Source organism: Onychomys torridus, chromosome 9 (genome assembly GCF_903995425.1).
Source record: "Onychomys torridus chromosome 9, mOncTor1.1, whole genome shotgun sequence".
In the NCBI taxonomy this organism is placed as follows: Eukaryota; Metazoa; Chordata; class Mammalia; order Rodentia; family Cricetidae; genus Onychomys; species Onychomys torridus.
In genome coordinates this window covers 17,611,164-17,634,208 of record NC_050451.1, presented here as the reverse complement: position 1 = coordinate 17,634,208, position 23,045 = coordinate 17,611,164, and the positions used below count along the sequence as shown (strand labels likewise).

Here is a 23,045-nt window from a genome sequence, read left to right as displayed (position 1 = left end):
GAATCCCATTGCTGGGTCAGGGCAGGACACAGGTGGATTCCAGAGCTTGCTGACCAAGTCTGAACAGTAACCTCCAGATTCAGTGAGAGATGGAGCCTGTGCCAAAAAGTAAGGAGCCGGAGAGACAGTTCAGCATTTAGAGCACTGGCTGCTCTTCCAGAGGAGAGGGTTCAATTTCCAGGATCCACAAGTCAGCTCACAACCCTGTAATGCCAGTCCCAGGGGATCCGACACTTTTTCTGACTTCCAAGGGCGCCAGGCATACATGCAATCACCCATATACATTATCTATATGATGGAGAGCAAAAAACACCCAATGTCAACCTCTGGCACCTATACTTGCACACACAGGCATGCCACATACATGAACACACACACACACACATACACACACACACACACACACTAAACAAATAGCTACAGTTTGTTCTTCAGTTGTTTTTAAACATTTTTCTTGGTGCATGAAAAGATAAAAGAAATGAAAAGTAAAGTGAGCAACAGGTATGAATGAGAAGTAGCCGGGACCAGGAGGCAGGAGGGCAGAGGCTGGGGGCAGGGCAGGGGAGAGGGGAGGGGAAGGACAGAGCTGCAAGAGGCACTGCTGTCCTGCTCAGTCAGAGGCTGCAGCTCAGGGATCCCTATCAAGGGACAGGCACACACCGGGCTCAAGGTGAGGGCCAACTGGTCTGGGGTGGAGGCAGAGTTCATGCTATGGACTGATCACACTGTCCGAGCTACATTACAGATGAAGAGTGAGCGCTCCCCAGGCTTCTGTGCAGGTCACAAGAGCAGGCAGGAGGGGCAGAGGGTCACACAGGCTTGGGCAAGCACCTCTCTATCTGGCATACCAAACCTTCCCTGGGGCCAAGGACTGGTTCACTTCTCAAGTGCCTTTTCTATCAAGAGTCTGGAAGGAGATCGATAGAAGGCAGCCCTGGACTGGACAGGCCGCAGTGAGAATGTGAGAACCCGCTAGCCACGCTGCTGTGGCCACAGCCCTGAAGGCTGAGTGAGATTGTCATCTTCCCTCCAATACCTGCAGCCCGAGGACATCAGACACCACTAAGGAAACTGAAGAGTGCAGGCGGTAATAAATCCTCCAGACAGCCCAGGGGTCACTGACCCAGCACACCGTGTCCTCCCTGCTGGGCAGGTGCGCTCCGTGGCCTGACATGGTAGGATACTCTGAATGGTGGAGGGAGATGGAAATGTGACGGCCACACAGGGACTGGACTTCGGTAAAGAAGAGGCTCTGCAGTTTACTAACAGAGGCTCAAGGCTCATGGCCTTGGACTTGGGGCTCTTTCTGGGTATTGCACAGGAGGCCATGTCTCCTTGAAGGGTGTTTTATCACATTTTAAACTGACTTAAAGTGGAAACTGCTGTAGTATTATTAGCCATGCACAGACGTTTCTGATAGCCAGTCCTGAGAGAGTGACACCATCCCCCCCGCACCCCCCCCCCCCCCAGCAAGAGGGGACATGGACTAAAGAGAGACAAAATTAAACTGCAAAATAAATGAACAAGATTTACAGCCTTAGGAGTGGTAAGCAACAGGACAACCACAAAGAGCAGACCACAGCCAGCCACTTAGTATCATTTGAATGTAGTCTATACTGTTTCTTTTCTTTTTATATTTTGTGGAGATGTAGCTTTCTACAGCTGAGGCTGGCCTTGAATCCTGATCTTCCTGCCTCTCCCTGCAGGTGTGTGCCACTAAGCCCAGGATTTTATTTTTACTTTCTATGTGTATTGTTTTTCGTGCTGGTAATCAATCCCAGGTCTGTGGACCTGGTTAAGCACTGGCTCCACCACTGAGCTACCCAGCTTTGCACTCTGGCTTGCTTCTAGGAATTTTATCCAGGAGTATGTGGCATATTAGCCTGTGCACAGCACTTAACACCTTTCTGCTTGTGTGGCCACAAAGAGTCTGTTGCACAACTGGAATGTGGGCACAGGACAGTAAGTTTCATTGGGATGGAACTATGGCTCATAGCCTGGCAGCTGTATCACCCCTGAGAGAAGTTGTCAGCCAGTCCAAACCATGGCCACGGAGCCATGTGCGGCCAAGTGCATCACCTGGAGTCTAGTCCATAAACTTACTTCAAACATAGGCTTTAAAAAAATTATTAATTAATTAATTAATTCATTTAGTGTGTGTGTGTGTGTGTGTGTGTGTGTGTGTGTGTGTGTGTGTGAGAGAGAGAGAGAGAGAGAGAGAGAGAGAGAGAGAGAGAGAGAATATGTACATGTATGTACCCTCAGAGAGCATCAGATCTCCTAAAGCTGGACTTAAAGGTGGTTGTGAGCCACCCGATCTGGGTTTTGGGAACTGAGATTGAGTCCTCTGGAAAAGCAGCAGGCATTATTAACTTGAGAGCCAACTCTCCAACCCCAAGAAGTAGTAGTAGGAAGGAAGGTAGGCAGGGGTGTATGTCTGTCTGTCTGTCTCAAATACACAAAAGCATAGTTCTCAGAGTGTGAGCTGTGTAGATGACAAGGCTGGACATTCCCAGCTGGAAATGAACCCCAATGCTGAGGGAGGGCAGGGGTTATGACATAGGTTCTCAAGCCCACCACAGCCAAGCCTTTAATCTGTTCATACACTTCACTTTGCTGCGCAAGAGTCAAGTAACCTACAGTGAAACACATTTGCTCAATAGAGTGATTACAGCAGATGCAGAAGTTATTTTAAAAAGCATAGATAAAGCTACAGGAAAGCAGTTCCATATATCAGAATATATGGAATGTTTCAAAACAGGGATGTGTTATCTGACAGTCAGAATAAAACAAAGTAAGAAAACAAAAATAGCTTGCCAACATAAATATATTACTAAAGAAAAAAATCCCTGACTTAAAATACACAATCCTTTCCTATCATTTAAAAAATATTCTTTTAACCTTAGAATGGGGAGAATCACCATTTGAGGTCTCAAATCACCACCATCCTTAATTACTTTCACTTAAAGAATAATGAGGAACACTTCCATTAACATCCAAAGCAAATGTTCCTGACCCCTGACATTCTCAAGGCAGGGCCAGTCTGAGGGGCTGCCTCACCGAGGAGGACTTCTGAGCAGACCCAGACGGGGTGAGCAGATGGCCTTTGTTTATGTTGAGGATTTCTGCCACTTTTCCAATTCTCCTCTCTCTCTCTCTGTCTCTGTCTCTCTCTCCATAGAGTTTCTCTGCGTAACAGCTCTAGCTATCCTGGATCTCACTCTGTAGACCAGGCTGGCCTCAAACTCACAGATAACTGCTTGCCTCTGCCTCTGGCTCCTGAGTGCTGGAATTAAAGGCGTGCACCACCACCGCCTGGCAATCTTTTCATTTGTTTTTTTTTTTTTTTTTTCTACATAGGCTCATTATGTAGCTGACACTGGCTGCAAACTGGCAATCCTCCTGCTTCAGCAATCCCCACCGCGCCCCAAGTTGAGAGTGGCAGGCACGCCCACTGTCCATCTCACTGTCTCCACTGTGCTGTCAGTGTCCCCAGTGACAGTGGGCAATCACAGGTCTGGTACTTTTGTCCAATTCCTTAACGAACTTTAAACACAAAGGTTTAGACAAGGTGGAGGAAGAAAACACCTGAGACACTGACACAGCACCACATTAGCAGCAGAGAGGCTGGTTCTAGTAGAGAAGACCACAATTTGGGAGAAGGTGTGAGTCAGCACTCGGGGATCCAGGCAGCCAACGTCAGTATCAAGTCACTGGTGCCAGCACGGTGGAGGCATGAGACCCCACTCCTAGCACTAAAATAAATGAACAGAATACAATAATAAAAGAAACTAAAGTACATAAGGGTGATTCCTGAGGAGGAAAACTCTAGGAGAGTGTCTTCTAAAAAGTAAACAGGAGAATTTTCATACTAAGTTCAGATATAAAGCTTTTAACGCAAACAATGTCCAAACTGACAAAATCAGAGAGCAATAAAAGGTGTGTAACATCAGCTAATCTGTGTGTAGATTTTCACTGAGAGGCCAGGAAAATGTGCAGAGAGAAGAGGCAAACAAGGCCAAAGCCAGGGTTAGAAGCTGAGACCCGTTTCCACGCAGAGACCACCCAGTGTAAGTCACTGACAGCGTGGAATCCAGCTGAACCTGAGTTCGGAAAGCAGCAGGCTCAAGTGAAGCAAGTACTGGCTTCCAATGACACTTCACTTAAGACAACATTTTGAGACTTACTTATCTTACTTATTTGTATCTTTGTGCATGAGTGTTGCCGTGCATTGTACACGCCTGGCATCTTCAGAGGCTGGAAGAGGCGTGGGCTCCTCTGGAGTTATAGCCAGTTATGAGCTGCCACGTGGGTACTAGGAATGGAACATGAGTCTCTGCGAGAGCACATCTCACCTCTCCAGCCCCTTAAAAGTTTTAACAGGAGGGACCATCTTAATAAAAACAAAATGTTCTCAAACTCAAAGCACATGGACATTCTGAGTCTACCTAGGGCCTGAACTCCCCAATGTAAGGAATAGGGTCTTGTTTTGTGTGTGTCTATGTCTACTTACAATATTGATACTTTAAATCATCTTAAACAAATAATGAACCAAAATCCTCCTCCAAATAGTATTTTGCACTTAAAAACTTTTTATCAAGTTAGAGACAGGCTGTTAACTTTCTAAACGCATGCATGGTTAATCACAAGTCTGCATTGCCCACATGACTGATAGGCATATTCGAGCAGCCACAGAAGCATTGTTTGTAATGCTGATGTGATGCTGCCCAGTCTTCCAGAGATCCTGAGACGTGGCATGTGTACTTCCCTCAGGTCATCGTGCCTCTTCTGGAGGGAACAGGGTGGCTGACCCTCCATTTGCTTCTGTTCTAGTGAGAAGCCACATTCTTCATACATTGTTGGCTGAGTGCTTGCGTCAAGAATTTATCTTCCCTCTTTACATCTTTTCATATTTATTTATTTTACTTTATGTGTATGAATGTTTTGCCTATATGCATGTATATACATTTCATGTGTGGTTTTAGATCCACTGGAACTAGAGTTAGGATGGTTGTGAGCTACTATGTAGGTCCTCTGCAAGAGTAACAAATACTCTTAACTGCTGAGCCATCTCTCCAGCCGTAGAATTTTCTTATGAAAGATATTGCTGGCCTCTAAAGCTAGGCAAGCTGTGAAAACTAGCTTTCTTCCCTAACTTCTCTGATACATCTGCCTTCTACTGTGTATGAATGTGCTCCCTTCACAGGAGCCAGTATGGGCAAGAGAGCCAGCTGACCTCAGGACCACATGAGACAAAAGCCCCAGACCCCACCAGCCACTGTGACAATGCTCTGAACAGAATGAGGGTAGTGTACTGGACTGAACAGCCCTCCCCCGCCAAAGGTGTGCCCCAAACCTGCCCACAGCACAGCGGGACAGGCCTCTACTGGCTGTCCTAGGTACCTTAGCCCCACAAACAGTACACTTTACCTGGGGCAACACATTCAGAGCAGATGCAGAGCTCACTCAAGGGGAAACCATTCACTGTCATTCAAGAAAAACTTGGCAAGAGGTTTCTCTGTAGGACACTCTCAGGCAAAAAGGCTTTGAAATGCATCTAATATTATTGATTTTTTTGATGGTGTTTTGATAGAAGGTCCCTGCTTGCCTAGGCTGGCTTTGAACTTGGTATACAGCTCAGGACAACCTCCAACTCCAGAGCCTCCTGCCTCTACTACCCAAGTTCTAAGATTACAGGTGTGTATTATCATGATGGACTAATACATTTTAATTTATAAATTTTCTGGGAACACATCTATTATGCAAAGAATATGCTGGGACTTTAAAAAATTCACATACTGCTTCTTAAGTGAATTCTTTACCAGTGTGTCAAAACTGGGAGTCCTGCTGTTATAATCACCGTCCCACGGTCTCTTAATTGTGAAGAGAGAGAGAAGGTAGCCAAAGAGGCTGCCCACAAACAGTGAACCTGACATTTTACAAACAGCTTTTTCACCAAATGAAAAGCTGAGCTAGAGAGTGAATCCAGCTGTGAAAGACCATACTCTTGACCCTCATTCTTATGATTTTTATAATTATAAAAGTATGAAAAATGTAAACCTTGCTCAGCGTCTGTAATATCACATTCAGGCTCATCACAACCTATTTCGTCCTTCCCTTGGTAACACCTTACATCTGTCCGCATCATCTTGGATTGTACAGAGTAGGACTTGAATTCAGCCTGTGGTACTCCACAAGAAAGCAGTTTTTCACACATCAGTGGCGCCAAGGCAGCTACACGCTGTGCTAGGCACTTTTCTTATCTCTCATTGGTTTTGGTGTGGGTGTATTGTATTGTTTATGTGCATGCATATGTGTGTTTTAATTATGTGGAGACTTATCTTTTCTCGATATCTTCCACCTTATTTTGAGACAGTCTCTCTGTGACCCTGAAGCTCATTAACCCAGCTAGGCTGGCTGGCCAAGAGCCTCAGGGCTCTGTCTGTTTCTACATTACCCTCCTCCAGCAAGAGAGTTTTAGGGTGTTTCTCCACACCACGCTTTTAAATGTGGGTTCTTGGACTCTGAACTCAGGTGTGGGCAAAGTATTTTATTTTATTTTTATCAGCTAAGCCATCTCCCCAGGCTGCTTGTTTCTTATTTTAAACAAAGTTGGAGTCCTCAGAAGAAAGCTGGTGTCTGCAGAATCAGCTGCAGTGGATGTCTAGAGAAGGCAAATGTATTTTGCATGCCTGCTAGGAAAGTCTACTTAATAATTGGTTGCTTATATTTTTACAGGTTTCACTTAGGTAACAAAATTGTTCCTGTTTGGTTTTTACGTGAGGCGGGATGGGGCCTGAGGAAGCACAGCTCTGAAGCTGGAAAACGTGGGATTCTGCTAAAGAGCCCAGGTACCTTCAGTCCCTCCAGCAGCTCACAAACGCTGTCATCCACCCAGATCTAGACCAGTTGAAATACTTAAACCTGCTTTATAGGCCCCAACCCACCAGAAGCCATTATCAAGTATAAAATCTCAATACTTGGTAGTAAACTTCACTCTGTAATCAGAGCCAGGCAAAGACCAGCAACCAGCTAAGGCCTTGGAGACAGCCACTGAGAAGAGAGATGGCTGGTTTAGAACACTGTCCTTAGCAGCCTGAAACAGTGAGGTGTGGTGGAGAAGAGCTCTGGGAGCAAATGATTGTCCTTTGCTCAGTCCAGTTGAGAAAACATAGCTTTTACTAGTGATCCACCCAGCCTAACTGCCGTGGAGGGTGTGGTAATGAGTCACCCTACTCAGCTGTAACTCTAATGAAGACCTGGGGAGATCTAAGACTGGGCCGCTGACACTCATTTTACTTTCAGATTCCTTTTTGCTTTACGTGTGTAAGTGTTTGTCCACGTGTATGTATGCACACCATGTACATGCTTGGTGCCTGGGAAATCAAAAGACAGCACTGTATCCCCTGGATTGGAGTCACAAAAGGTTGCACGTGGCCATGGGGTGCTGGGAACGCAACCCAGATCGTCTACCAGAACAGTAAGTGCTCTTCTTAACTGCGGAGCCATCCCTCCAACCCCGTTATTCAATTTTTGTTTTGTTGTTGTTGTGTTTTGGTTTTTCGAGACAGGGTTTCTCTGTGTATTTTTGGTGCCTGTCCTGGATCTCACTTGGTAGGCCAGGCTGGTCTTGAATTTATAGAGATCCGCCTGCCTCTGCCTCCTGAGTGCTGGGATTAAAGGCGTGCGCCACTTCTGCCTGCCCCGATATTCAATCCTTAATGGAAAGGTGATGGGCGATGTCTGGGATGCTCTGCCCTGGCCTGAGCTGTTTGCTGCTGCAGAGGGGCAGACAAGACTTCAAGGGGACTTCAAGGGCAGATGATGTGCAAGGAAGGAAGCACAGAGGGCCAGTGCTTGAGCCCAGAAAATCTTTGCAGAATATGACAGCCAGTCTCTGTAGTTTACAGATTAGAGAAATTTAAAAAATACCTTTATTTTGGGAAATTTCAAACATATTCAAAGCAAAAGAATAATATTAAGAAGTCACACATATTTCTCATTCAGAATCAGTTATTACAATGGTGAATCTTGGTCTCTTTTATACCCTTAACCCTGCTTCCAACTTTTCTAGACTATCCAAAAGTAAATTTCAGCTACCAAAAAGGTATTTGCAAACATTTCAGTCCAAGGCCTAGATTTTTTTTTTAAAAAACTCATCTAATTATTAGTGTCACTAAAAATTTCAGGCACAAGTTTTCTAAATCCAAATGCTTTTGTTCAAATTTCCACCTCCTTCCTAAGAGTCAGAAAGGTTTTAGAATAAAAAAAAATGATATCATACCAGAAATATGCTTAAAGAAATAAACCCTTAGCACCTGAGTGAGTCATAGCACTGTGCGGGCCTGGTAGTACACACCTGTAACCCTCTGTAGCCTGGGCTATGTGGTGAGATGCTATCTCAAATCCAGAAGCAACAGCAGCAGGCTAAGAAAGGCCAACTGGGCTCCACCGCACAAGTGTCCCCTGCTTTCCAGGTAAACAGGCTGCGGATATTTCTGGTTACTGACTACAGAGAACCTTATCTCCTTGTTTTGCTCCTGGTGTACCTGATTAAGTATGTGGCAAAATACTCATTATTTATAGGTATGAATACTTCAATATAAGAACATTTAAAATAATATTTAAAGAAACAGATTTCTTACAAAGTTACACTTAAAAAATACTTCTATTTATTCTTTGAGAATTTCATACTTGTATATAATACATATACGTATGATCCTCTAACTCTCCCACGGTCCCCTTCCACATCCCTTCCCAGCTTCATGTCCTCTTAAAAAATAATCCACTGAGTCTAAATAGTATTACACACATACACATGACTTTTATTAAACAAACTAAAACAGATAAACTTAAAAATGCGAGGCGGGGCCTCACTGTGTGGCTCTGGCTGATTTACAGTCTTCTCCCAGCCTGCCCAGTGCTGAGATTACAGGTGTACGCCTCCACACATGGCTCAGAACTTCAAATCTGTATGTGCAGAATGACCACTTGAGAACAGGGTTTGGAATGAACTCACAGAGTTCCATAAGAGTGGCGATTCTCTTTCCTGTTCCTTGAGCAGAGCTAAACCACATCGAAGGAAGGACAGCTTTGGGCAGGTGCTTTTCTCTCTACCGTGTGGATTCTGGGGACTAAACTCAGGTGAGCTGGCTCAAAAGTGACTCCTACTTTCTATCAAGAGCAGCCTAAGGAGCACCTGCTCTAACAAGACATAGCTTAAGTTTTGGTTTTTGAGACAGGGTATCTCTGTACAGCCCTGGCTGTCCTGGAACTCAGCTCTGCAGACCAGAGCTGACCTCAAACTCAGAGACCCATCTCTGTTGGAATTAGAGGCATGTGTGACCATTGCCTGGCTCATTCTTTTTTTTTTTTTTGAGACAGCTTGGCACTATGTAATTGAGGCTAGCCTTGAAATTGCAATATTGATATCTCAGCCTGCTGAGATTACAGGTGTACCTCACCACCCCTGGGGGCATTCTTTTCAATGAGTCAAACATGCCTGAAATAAAAAACTATAGGTTGAAATGATGAAGAGATCAGTACATAGTGAACTAATGGTAAGCATCTTTTGAGTTCATTAAATACACATCATTGGTTCACACAGGATGATCTTATTTATTCATATTGTATCAAGCTTATCTTTTGATAATTTAAAGATCAGTGAGACTTAAGTTCAACTTACATAAAAATAACTTCAGATAACAGTGAAGAATCCCACTAAAGACCGGGTGTTGTGATGTGTTTAAGGTAGACAACTTGCTTTGAGCATCACTGAGACAGCCTGCTCATGCTTGAGGTGATCTTCCTGCTTCCATCTCCTAAATGCTGAAGTTACAGAAATGAGGTACCATGCCTTGGTGACATGTTTCTTTAAGAATCAGAGCCAGGGTGATGGTGCACCCTTGTAATCCCAGCACTTGGGAAGACAAGGAGAAGGATCAGGAGTTCAAGGTTACTCTTGGCCACATAGTGAGTTTAAAGCTAGCCTGGGTTATACAAGATGCAATCTCAAAAAGCCAAAATCAAACTGAACACTATTGAAAGAACCTAGCAATGCTAAGATTCATAAAAGTGAAGTGTCCCTCAGGAGATCTTCTTATATGCATCAAAATGTAATGATTAGCACGTATCACAAACTGCTCTAGTCTTTTTTAAAATTATTTTTTATGTGTATGGGTGTTTTCCTGCATGCACGTCTGTGCACTACTTATGTGCCAGGTGCCTGAGGCCAGACAGAGGTATTGGATCCCCTGGAATGAGCTGCCACATGAGTACTGGGAACCAAACCAGGGTCCTTTGGAAGATCTGTCAATGCTCTTAACCCCCTTTTCTAGTCTCTTATCACAAAAGATGTTCCTCTTCCAAGGACCATTATCATTTTCTGGCCTGATATTCTGACTGAACATCAGTATTTAAAAAAAGTGTTACTTCTTTTGTGGGAATGAGACAGGTCAGACAGAGTCTCAGTGTGTAGCTCAGGCTGCCCTTAAACTCTCAATTGTTCTGCTTCAGCCTCCCAAGTGGGTGCTGGGATTTCACATGTGCCCAGCATCCCTGGCTCAGGCCAGCTTCCCTGGCTCAGGCCAGCATATCTGGCTCAGAATATGTGCGATTTTGTTTTGGTCAAAGGTGAATTTTACCTTTATAGATAATGGGTCTGTAATTTTTTGAGACATAGCAACACCAACCAAACAAAGAACCTACCAACTAACCAACCAACCAACCAACCAACCAAACAAACAAACAAACAAAACCTAATCAATTAACCAAAAGTTCCAACCCTCCCTCCTGCTGCAGGACTTACTGATAGCCATCTCTTTAGACAGGCACGGATGAGTTCAGGCGGCCTGTTCTGAAAGTGGGCACTCACAGCTGATTTGGGGTAACAGGTCACAAATCATCAAAGCAAAAGCAACAACGAGGAAAGCCTCCTTGCAACATCACCTCTAAGTGAAGCCATACATGTAACCGACAGAAAGGGACACTGTCCGGAAGGGGTGGCCTGGAGGGGGTGGCCTGCAGTAACAGTCAACTCTCTCTTGGTGTCATCTGATAGGACTTTACTATCTACCTGGTCAACTAACTGAAAACATTTCACAATGGCCTTACTTGGGAGGTAGGATTTCATGGCAATGAATAAAATACCTAAAAAAGCAAGTTCCATGGAGAACATGAACAAACTTCTCTGGGTTCCTGTATTTTCCAGAGTAAATCCGTATATGAACACAGTCCACATAGATGGTTTGCCCTGTGGCTAAAAGAATGTTATCAAAGGCACAGGGCCAGACTCAGAGGAAGAAACAGAGCTGAGAACCTGAGCGCATGGCACAGCAGTGGGCCACCATGGCTCACTTCCTGGCAAGCCCTGTTTCCTGATTCAGACCCATCAGCTTTCTGCCAACAGCTTATCAGGACGCATGGCTGCTGTCACGTTGGAGGTCACAACTGTGTGGTGCTGCCCTGTCTGTCATAAGATTTTTAATAGCCCACATCTCTCAAATTAACATGTCTAGTAGGCATCAAATTAAAGATTAAGCTATTCAATTTTAATTTTTATTATTATTTGGTAGGAGAATTTAATGCATTTTAAAATATACTTTTCTCATTTAAAATGATTTTTCATTAATTTTTATATTTTGTTTAAAAATATTTTTGGCAAATTGTGGGGGGCCTGCCCCCACCTTTCACAGGGTTCCCATGAGGAGGAGAGAAGCATAAAGAATTAGTAGGTAGAAAGACAGAGGATATGAGACAGACAGAAACACAGGATAGCTTCGAGAGGACCTGGATCAAAATCCACTGGCCCCTTCTGTCTCTTCAAAAGGGCTTTTTACAGGAATGTCAAGGGGCGGGGCAAAGGCCCTCCCCTTGCTAGATCAAAGCACACTGAACATCCAACTACAGACCCTTCCAAATACCGGGTAACCACACACGTGGTCAATCCATCCCCTTATGCGGCCCTGCTGGGTAAAGCAAGCTCAGATCTCACTAGGAAACCTCTGTGGGCTCCCACAGCAAATAATAAGTTTAAAAAAGGTAAATGAAAAGAACCAATTTAAAAAGAACCCAGCTGTACAGTATGGACCGTTAAAATCCACAGCAGTGAGCAGCCAGGGTAGGAGGCACCAGCTGTAGCAACAGGTCAAGGGCACCGTGCCCTTCTCCATCTGGTACCAGACCCAGGGCCACTCACCAGGGTTGCAGTCTGTGAGGAGTGAGCAGATGGACAGGAGGACTTTGGAGACGGTCAGGGCTGGGCTCCAGTTGTCCTTGAGGATGTCCAGACAGATCACCCCTTGGCTGTTGATATTACAGTGATAGATTCTCGTTCGGAAGGTGACCTGGGAGAAAACAGAAAGCCACTGTAAGAGGAGATGTCTGTTACTAGACAAAGTCCAGGCCATTGCTTAAAGTATTCTTGTTTTTAAATAACATGAAAATAATCAATAGATTAAAAACAAAGACAATTTATAACAGAAAACCAACACTCGCAGCAGAATCAGAACACTGCTTCTGGTATGGCTGAGGAGTTTAAGCTTGGTGTGACCACAGGATGTTTATGAGCAGGAAATGGGCTCTGACTTCTGAAACGTTTTAAAAAACTTTTGGTGGTTTTTAGTTGCTTTACTTTTTACATTTAGAAGATCCAAAAACCAGAAAGCTTGAGAATAATACAATGAAGATAAATGTTCTTTAATACAGTTTGAAAACATGATTGAGGGTATGTAAATATATCACATGCCTCTTTTATACAATTTTATGTTAAAACTGTATTTATAATAATTTACAAACCTATTATATTTTGAGTATACTATTAGGACAGTGTTTTCCTATGATAGTAAGATCACTATTTCACTTGTCTTAAATATAACTTGGAAAGTTATGACATAAAAATATTCTAGGGAGGAATGTGACTCAGTGGTTAACAGCACCTTTGTTCTTGTAGAGGCCCTAGGCTTGGTTCCCAGCACTGATTGATATGGTGGCTTACAACTGCTAGTGACTCTGGTTCTGGGGAACACAATGCTCTCTTTTGGTCTCCAAAGGCACCAGGCACACACACACACATATATATGTATGTATACACAACATATATATATGTATGTATACACAACATATATATGTACACACAACATATATATGTATCTACACACAACACATATATGTATGTATACACAACATATATATATATATATATAAAAGTATGTATACACAACATATCTATCTATCTATCTATCTATCTATCTATCTATCTATCTATCTTAATAAAACCCTTAATATTGAACTGAGCCCAGCTCAGATTGGCTAAGCAATAGTAAGATTTAAATGCTACTTATTATGACAACAAATTTATAAATGTTCTCAAATTTATAAATAAATCTTGGTGTTCTAAGGACCAGTCTGGTACAATGAATTTAATCATTGCTCAGAACTAGGAAAAAACACACATGACAGAGAGGCCTCTGTAGGGTCTGCCACTCAAGCAGGCATCTAGCATCCATTCAAACACCAGGACTTGATGTAATTTGTATGATGCCACATTCCAGGAGGGCAGAGTCAACTCTCAAAGGTTGTAGAACACCATATGCCCATTCTCAGGCTGGATCAGGATTCAGACTAGACTATGACAGAATCATGTCAGACTACACTCAATCTCTCTCCTCAACACAGATCTCAAACATTCAGAAACCTTGAAGAAAGCAGAACCAGCCTTCTTTAAAATGCACAGCTGTATCAGGTAGGAGAATTCCTGGAGACCACAACTAAAAACCCAAACCTACAGTCAGAACAAGTAGGTAGTATGTGTGCTGTGGCAGGTCTGGGGCAAGGAAGGGGCTGAAGGGTTGCAGGCTGTCTTAATAAAATGAAAGCTTTAATTATGATACTCTTCATGGAGAAGGCAGATGAGCTCTTAGGCCTGTATGTGCTCAGGGGTTTGAAACCAGAGCCTGTACCTCAAACAGGACACTCAGTGGCTCATCTTTCAGGAAGTGGATGCCTTGGAGGAGAGAGCAAGGGAACTGTCAGTGAAAGACTATGGAGAAGCTTGAGTTCTCACTATCCAGAGATTCATCACACAAAAACCTACCAGAGAAGAGCTGACATGACTTCCTGACTTTTGGAGTAAGTGTATGCCAAGTGGGGAACACTGCATTATGACAGAATGTATCAGGAAAACAATTGTGAAAGGGCTGTAGCTAAACAGCTAAAAACTATACAGTAAAAACGGGCAGATCAATGAGAAAATGACATATTTATGAACAAGGAGGAATGTTTCACTACATAACTGTTCAAGTCAACCAGGCGAAATATTGGGAAGGATCCTGAAAATTTAAACCACAAATAAAATCAAGGGACTGAACAATTATAAACACTACAGTTGACAATTGAAGAATATAGATTCATGTCAATCATGAATGAAACACCTACAAACACTGGCTACATGCTGAGGCACAGAGCAAACCTATGGTCTTTCAAAGAATGGATACTAAAACCATAACGCAAGATCAGAATTGACACAGGAAAGAGCCCCCTCTGCCTTTTGGTCATGTTTGGAAATTGAAAAACACATTTGCAAATAATTGCCTTTTCTTGTTTCTTTCTGTTTTTTAGATAGAATATAGCTATGTAGCCCAGGCTGGCCCCAAACTACTGGTTCACATGCTCCCACATGCTGTGATTATGAGATGCACCACCAAGGCCAGATGCAAATAAATCTTTGATTAAAACTAGACTAAACCAAACCCAACCCCAAAAGGCTTGGCTAAATGACAACCCAGAGGTTGGGCTGCCATTATAAAAATCTATTTCTCTAGATAAAACATCAATCAAATAGGCATGTCCACACAGTATATACATTTTAAATGCAGACATTACAAAGTGAGAAACTCACTAACAAACGAGCCAAGTGTTTGACCTAGGAAACGAGAACAGGAGACAAACAGCATAAAAGAATGAAGAGATGAACAGAAGTTAACCAACACAAAACACCATCAGAATGTCCTTGGAGAAGTCAGACTGCTCATCCCCAAATGCTAAGTGAGCAGACTGAATTTTTTTTACAATCCATTGTAAATGGAGTGGCTTATGCATTGTGTGACATGAAAACACCCTATCAAGTATTAATTAATTACTCTGAGTTAGTTCTCAAAACACCTCAGTGAGGCAAGTATCAAAGTTATGGATATAGAGGCTGATCCCTGGGGTACAGCCTTGGTGCTTCTGCCGCCCCACTTTAATTCTGGGACACGTGGAAACTCCACTGTAAGAAATACTACTGAGAACACATGCATTCTTGCCCAGCCCCCAGTGTGACTGTATCCTACAGAAACAGACATTGATGCAGTCCCCTGATGCTTGGGTCTTTTTTGTTTTGGTTTTTGAGACAGGGTTTCTCTGAGTACCTTTGGTGCCTGTCCTGGATCTCGCTCTGTAGACCAGGCTGGCCTCGAACTCACAGAGATCTGCCTGGCTCTGCCTCCTGAGTGCTGGGATTAAAGGCGTGCGCCACTGCTGCCCGGCCAAGAAGCTTGGGAAATCTGGGAGAAGTGTTTTCCACAAATGAGCTTTTGTGGATTGGGATAAGTTTCCCAATAACATAATTGTGTGTAGGTTAAGTAATTGTCAAGTGACAAACCATGGGTGAAATGCCCGGTACCTAGGCCAAGCAGATGCTCAAAGAAGTGCTTATACAGTCCCAGCATTAATTTGTGGAGACACACATACTGCGCATCAAAGGACACAGAACTCCTATCTTTGCACCAGCAGCAGCGGGCCCAATCCAGACACTGCAATAGTTACTCCTGAGCACAACTGACAACCAGTCCATGGGCTGTTACCACAATGATGCTTATTTTATAACTAGTACTGTGCAGAAGACAGAGAAGTAGATGTCCAATAAACCTACAACTCATGGACAAGTTGATTTCTTTCTGCTTTTTAAGTGTAAAGTGTCAAATACCTAACAGTCATTAGGAAACCTAATATCTGAGAAAATGACTCTATGCCAAATATAATAAATGACTGACATATATCATCTACTGTTAAAGATGACAGAAACATAAATAGAAGGAGTTGTCCTGTTTTCTATTTGTTTACATTTTCATAGGTCTCACACCACCTAGGCCACGCTGGAAGACAGTGAGAACTGTCCCTAACAACTGTCCTACCTTGGGGCAGTTTAATGTCGGTATTTAGAGCAGGCTAGTCTTCAAGAGTCTGTGGAGAACACATAAGCAAGCTGGCTGACAGGGAACTGCTCACTAGCATGCGCGGCCAGGTAGGCAGCTTACCAGAGAAGGGAAGGGCACTTTCAATGTCTGTGAACCTGAGTGTTTTAATTTGGTGATTAATGTGGGGTGATCGTATGACTTAGATTCTACAGCAGAAACAGTGATCTTAGAGGGCTTCTCCATGAAGGGATACACTGGTTAAGAAAACCCAAACACGGGGTCATGTGAAGAAACTCTCGTTTTCCCAAGCTAGCCGAGGTCTTGGTGGCTATCAAGCATCATGCCTGATACACCTGCCTGGAGGAATCTGGCTGCTCAGAAGTGTCTATGAGATGAGGCAGAAGGCTGTCCACAGGAGTGAGCAGTGGACTTAATTTAGTCAGGGAAGTGAACTAATGAAAGTCCAGGACCGGGATTCTGCAGGGCCATTATAGAATGTTCTTCCTTAACCAGCCTCTGAAGGAACTGCTCCTTTGTGGTAGTTCCAAAATGGTGTCCGTAATAGTTTCTATTGACGCAATAAAATACCACGACCAAGATGACTTATTTTTAAAAAGTGTGTAGCTGGGCTTACCGTTTAGACGGCAGAGTGAAGGCGTGGAGGAAGAACAGCTGAGAGCTCACCTCTCAAGCCACACACAGGAAGCAGGAAGAAATAACTTGAAATGGGCTGAGTCTTTTGAAACCTTCAAGTCAGTTAGTTAGTTCCCTGTGACACATCTTCCAACAAGGCCATACCTCCTAATCCTTCCCAGTTCAACGAACTGGGGACAAATTCAAACATAGGAGACTACTTGGGCCACTGTCATCCAAACCACCATATTATCTTAATGACCAGTATCATGCAAACTTTTGTATATTCCCAGCTGATCAAACCAAGAAACGAAGAGAAAGAGAAGAAAGAAGTGTGCACAGGAAAAAGGGGGAAAGACCGACATCCACAATTGAGCTCTAGGACTGAATGAAAATCTCATTGTGGACATGGCCTACTCATCTCTGGGCAGCTGCTGGGCTGAGACGCTGAGGAAGGGAACATAGTGAGCCAGACAAGCACAGGACTTAGGTCAAGGCTCCATGTGCAGATGATACGCTTCTCTTCTCCCACACTCCACAGCACAGGTCAGCTGGCTCCGAGATTACACCAGGAAGTCAACTGCTACCCACACATCTCTTTGTGCCCCTCAGGCAATGAACCAAGAGTGGAGCTTTAGTATATGACATCGAACCACAGTCAAGAGCATATACACATCCTTGCTAGCTTGCTCTCAGCTAGTTTCTTCACTCTTAGAGCATTCAGGACCCGACTACAGGATGATGCCATCCACAATTGACTGGGTCTTCCCGTGTCAATCAGTCAGGACACCCCTGTACATGTCCACAGGCCAAACTGCTCTACCAGAGTCATCATTAGACTTTTCCCAGTGATTCTAGGTCTTGTCAAGGAGGCTGGACAGCACAGTTGTTTCCGTTTATGTGCCCACGCCTACATTTCTTTGAAGCTAGAGTCTCTTCCTCCTCTTCTGGCCCTCTCATAGTCTCCTCTTGTCTGAAGTTACCTCTCTCATCTTTATCTCCACCTTCTGGGTTATCTTGCTTCATTAACATCCTAGGAATCCCAAAGCCTGCTTTTGAGTTTAACTTTTTCCATTTCCCAGTATTTTCTATAAGACCACTATCCTAAAAATAGGTTAAATTTCCCGAAGGCCACATGCATGCCCCTTCTCTTGCACACATATAAAGCAAAAATTTTTTTTTTTGAAAGAGAAAAGGAGGTGTGAGGATGTGGTGGTGATGGGATGAGGCAAACCGTGACGGCTGAGAGTTGTATGGAAAAACACACATTCCATCTCCTAGCGTGTCACCCTGCTGAGTCTTGTATGCCTAAGAGAAATCTGAAGTCATATCTTAAACACACACCAGGCTGCTTTCCCCCTTCCCCTGTAATTTGTGACATTCATCTTTGTATTGTAGGAAACGGTTGCTGCAGAGTAACAGCAAATATTACCTCTGAAAGCAAACAATTGCATGGTACGAGGCTTTTACGCGCTGTCGGCTTCACTTTACAAAGCCCGTAGCTGTGCGCTAGCTAAAGAAGGATCCTGGAAGTGAATTTCTGTAGACAGGCTAGCAGAGATGTTTATTTACTAGAGAATAACTTTATGTAAGGAATTATATAAACAGTTTATATACGATACTGATTTTTATTGCCTCCAGGGAAGACTAGAATGCCAACATGTATTTGTTTGATAAATAAATTAACTGGAAAAAATATAAAATACTTATATTTGCAAAGAGGCCATAAATAGTATAATTAAAAATGACAACAACCCATTAAGAACAACCCTCAGGCTATGGTACCTTTTGGAGGCTTATGGTTAGAGGTATCAATTGACAGCTCCAGGAAGTTCTTTGCTTTTTTTTTGGGGGGGGGAGCTGAGGATCGAACCCAGGGCCTTGCTAGGCAGTGCTCTACCACTGAGCTAAATCCCCAACCCATCCAGTAAGTTCTTAAAGGAAACTATGTTTTGTTCCTTAAATTTTGATTTAGGTTAGGGCAAATTTGTGGTTAACATTTTAGTTAGTAGAGAGTACAGGCATCTTACACATTCATTGAAGCACTGGGTTAAGAGTCTCAGACACTCTATGAGTTGGAAGATGCAGGACTTACAGATCTCACAGGGGCCACACATCACTACATTGTATGTGCTTTAAATAAAGTACAGCAAGCTTCTCTTCCCAGGAGAGTCCTGGGCTTCTATTCTGACAATATTAGAAAAATACAATTTTTCAGAGGCCTGGATGGTCAATGTTTATTATTCTCTCTCTCTCTCTCTCTCTCTCTCTCTCTCTCTCTCTCTCTCTCTCTCTCTCTCTCTCTCTCTGGTTAGCATTATTTACTGACATATGGATTAAAGAACAAAGAAATCAACCTCTTGTTTGTAATAAATAATAAGTATGTCAGAATATATACAGAGATAATGCTCATGATCACACTAATAAGTCCTAAGGTTGCAATAAGGCTATACATATTAATGGTCTCACAATTACACAGACAGATGGCCTCACTTTCTTGGATGTACTAAACTAGAAGGTTCTTTTTCTAAGCATGTGCTTACAAGCTGTATCATTACTTTATAGGCATATGCTAGAGCAGTTTTGGTCTGACTAGAAGTAACTGTATTTCCTGTAACCATGAAAATCATCTTATGATAGAGCAACTCAGCAACATTCCTCTCCCCAGTGCCTACAGCCCCTGCCCCTTTCCTGCACAGTGATCAGCACTCAGAAATTCACCATGTCCAGATTCACTGGAGAGAGACCTTTGACTTGCCTGGGAATCTCACTGTTGAGGTTAATCTCTGCACCTGGAAAGGTCTCTTCCCAGCCCATTGGTGCCTCCAGTGGCACCTATGAGGCCCTGGGACTCTGGGGCAATGATAAGACATAATATATCGGACAAGGTGTCTCAAAGGCTAGTGAGCACACTAGAACATTGCACCTGCTCTGGTCAGCAAGAAGACAATGTGGAGAAGAGAGACAAACAGATGATCAAAATGGATGGGACTGAAAAATCAACCTAAACTTGATGCACTGCCATCCTGGGGTGTCCCCGGTTGTCTGCAAAGGTGATGCCATGGAAAAGGGGGTGCACCTATACTGTCACACTGATGACCTAGCTGGCAACTCCAAAGTTATCCTGTCATTTCTGGCTTTCAAAATGTTCAACAGTGGTTCTCAGGCTGGCAACAAGTTGGCCATGAAAACGTTCATGATCCTGAATGGGCATATTCAGCTTCCAGGAAACCATGAGCATTGGAGCAGATGTTTATCCAACCTTAAGAATGCCATCAAGAGCTGGGCAGTGGTGGTGAACGCCTTTAATCCCAGCACTTGGGAGGCAGAGCCAGGTGGATCTTTGTGAGCTCGAGGCCAGCCTGGTCTATAGGGCAAGATCCAGGACAGCCACCAAACCACACAGAGAAACCCTGTCTCAAAAAACAAAACAAAAACAAAACAAAACCAAAACAAACACACAAAAAAAGAATGCCATCAAGGAAAATAGGAAAATAGGAAAGATGTCACCCATGTAGCTGACATGATGAAGGTGGGTGTCACCCTAACCGAAACATCCTGGGAACAAAGAAGCTCTGGGGCTGCTGAAGATCACAAAAGGCCAGCCAGCTATACTGCCCAGGCTGTCATCAGCCGGAATGTGGAGTCTTCAGAGACAGCGAATGTGACTTGGACTTCAAGATTCCTGATGAAGTCAGCCAGCAGGTCCATCTCGCTGGCCTGTTTAAGTTTTGACATGGAAATACGCAGTGGTGTCCACTGAAGGCCCCTTTGACCAGGATGACTGGGAAGCCTGGCAGAAGTCCACAGCTAGTACAGGCATCCAAATGGTTGAGGATGATCTCATGACGACCAACCCTAAGCAGACTGCCAAGGCTGTGGGTGAGAAGTCCTGCTACTGTCCCTGCTCAAAGTGAGCAGGACTGGCTCTCTGCCCCAGTCTCTGCAGGTTTGCAAACTGGCCCAGTACAATGGTTGGGGCGTCATGACGTTGCTTCATTGCTGACCTGGTGGTGAGCACATCAAGCATTGGACACATCAAGACTGGTGCACATGCCTTGCCAATACAAGTATCAGGCCAAGTACAATCAGATTCACAAAACTGAGGAAGAGCTTGGCATGAAGGCTAAGTTTGCACGTCTTTCAGAAATCCTCTGGCCAAATAAACCATGGATTGGCAACCCCTGGGACCCTCAGTCACTACTGGCCACTTTGACCCTGTCTGTCCCTGATGTCACAGAGAAGGCTAAAGGCCAGCCTGCTCCCCTGACATGCCCACCACGTCTTCCTTAGAAGGGGGAAGCCATGCCTGACTACTGAGAGCTCTACTGGAAATCCCAGCTTTATAATCATGTGATTTGCCCAAATTATTTTTTCTGTCACCTCACTTCCCAGCTAGTGTTTGGAGTCCCACAGGCCACAGGCAAGATGCCCAATGGTTCTATGTGCAAAATAAAAACCTCAGTGACCCATTTAAAAAAAAGTCATCTCATGAAAGGTTAAGAACAGAGGATATAAGAATATACCTAATATTGGCAAATGAATATTTATTTATTTAGACAGGGTCTTTCTATATAGCCCTGTTTGTCCTAGACCTCACTTTGTAGACTAGGCTGGCCTCAAACTCACAGAGATCCACCTGCTTCAGCCTCCTGTGTGCTGGAATTAAAGGCATGTGTCAAAAGACCCAGCTCCAAATTTTAAATAATCACAGTTTCATTAGTTTATTATTTCTGTTTTTATTTTTATTGCCTGGCTGGGGATTGAGCCAGGCTTCATGCTAAGCAGCCGTGTGCCACTGAGCTACACCCCAGCCTCACACACTTCACTTTACACCCTTAGTTTGAAGCAGGAACACATTTTCACGCATGTTGGTTGCTGTAGCAATACATTTGCTTCCTTCCCATGAAGATAGTTTTGGATAGGGATTCAGCTGGTGTAAGCCTTTCTTGTGACAGAGTTGTCATCTGAGGAGGACTGGAGTGGGACGCTCTCTCGCTTCTCATCCTTGTGGATTCTGTCCAGTTACAGTGCAGTCTTGCTGACGTAACCTCAGAAGCCCAAGGTTCTGCTGCTGCTCTAAGGTGCTTTCATGGGTCAGTGAGATGGCTCAGCAGGGAAAGGTGCTTGCTGTAAAGCCTGATGACCTAAATTCAATCCCTGTAACCTATGTCAAGGTCCAAGGAGGGAATTGACTTTGCAAAGTTGTCCTTTGACCTCCCTGCCTTGAATGTACACCTTCACTCACTCATCATCATACACACTATACCAATAATAAATAAAAAATTAAAAATATGTTTTAAATGATTTTATAAGCAAATAGTGCAAACACTCCGACAGTTACACATGTGCACTTTCTAGTATTTTTACCTCTCGAGGAAAAGGGGAAAAGTGCCTTCTAGCTTTGGTCCCAGAGATGCTGTCATGAAGCAGTGTAAGCGGTGGTTTGGTAAGGCAACTTTCAACTGCCTTTCACCTCTCCACGTGTGCAAATGAACCGCAGCATCTTTTGAGTGGATGATATAAGCAGTGCACTCATAAAAATATTAATCTGGGGCTAGAGATGCCTCAGTACAAAGAACACGGGCTGCTCTTGAGAGGACCCGAGTTCAGTTCCTAGCATCCATATAGTGGCTCACAACCATCTATAACTCCAATTCCAGGGAATCTGGCCTGCTTCTGGCCTCTGTGGGCACCAGACACGTATGTGGCACACATACATACAAGCAGGGAAACATTCATACACATAAAACAAAAATACATCTTTAAAAAGAACCATCATCCTGGTTACTTCTTTTAAAGTTTTACTCATGTATTTTGGTCTTATACTAATGTGAATGAAGTATAATTTTATATGTCGTTTTCTTATTTTTATAGTTGAGGGCAGATGTTGTTAACACACCTGCATTAATCTAATTCCCAGTGTCTATATCTGATAGGAGCAAATAGTCTGAAGTTCTAATCTCCACAACAGCAGTTCTGAGTCATGAAAAGCTTGGATTCTCTTTTCTGGTCTTCCCTCTAGTACTGTCATGTACTAGCTGCAGTCCTTCCAGGTCTTCCCCTACCAGCAGGGTTCCAAGTGTGTGTGCTGAAAGCAGGAAACACTTCCTGTTTTCAACTTTTTATTTAAGAAAAGCAGAGCAGGGAGTAGTCTCTGAGTTTGAGACCAGCCTGGTCTACAGAGCGAGTTCCAGGACAACCAGGGCTTCACAGAGAAATCCTGTCTAGAACAAA

At 43.7% G+C, this 23,045-nt stretch overlaps 1 protein-coding gene across 1 annotated transcript in view; it reads right to left on the bottom strand.

The window, feature by feature from the left end:
* Positions 1–23,045, bottom strand: part of LOC118590680 (ubiquitin-conjugating enzyme E2 E2) — a 313,604-nt gene that overhangs the window by 33,668 nt on the left and 256,891 nt on the right. Inside the window, exon 5 of the mRNA XM_036198470.1 lies at positions 12,197–12,344. Coding sequence (XP_036054363.1) covers positions 12,197–12,344 — 148 coding nt within the window. The remainder of the gene's footprint in view (positions 1–12,196; positions 12,345–23,045) is intronic.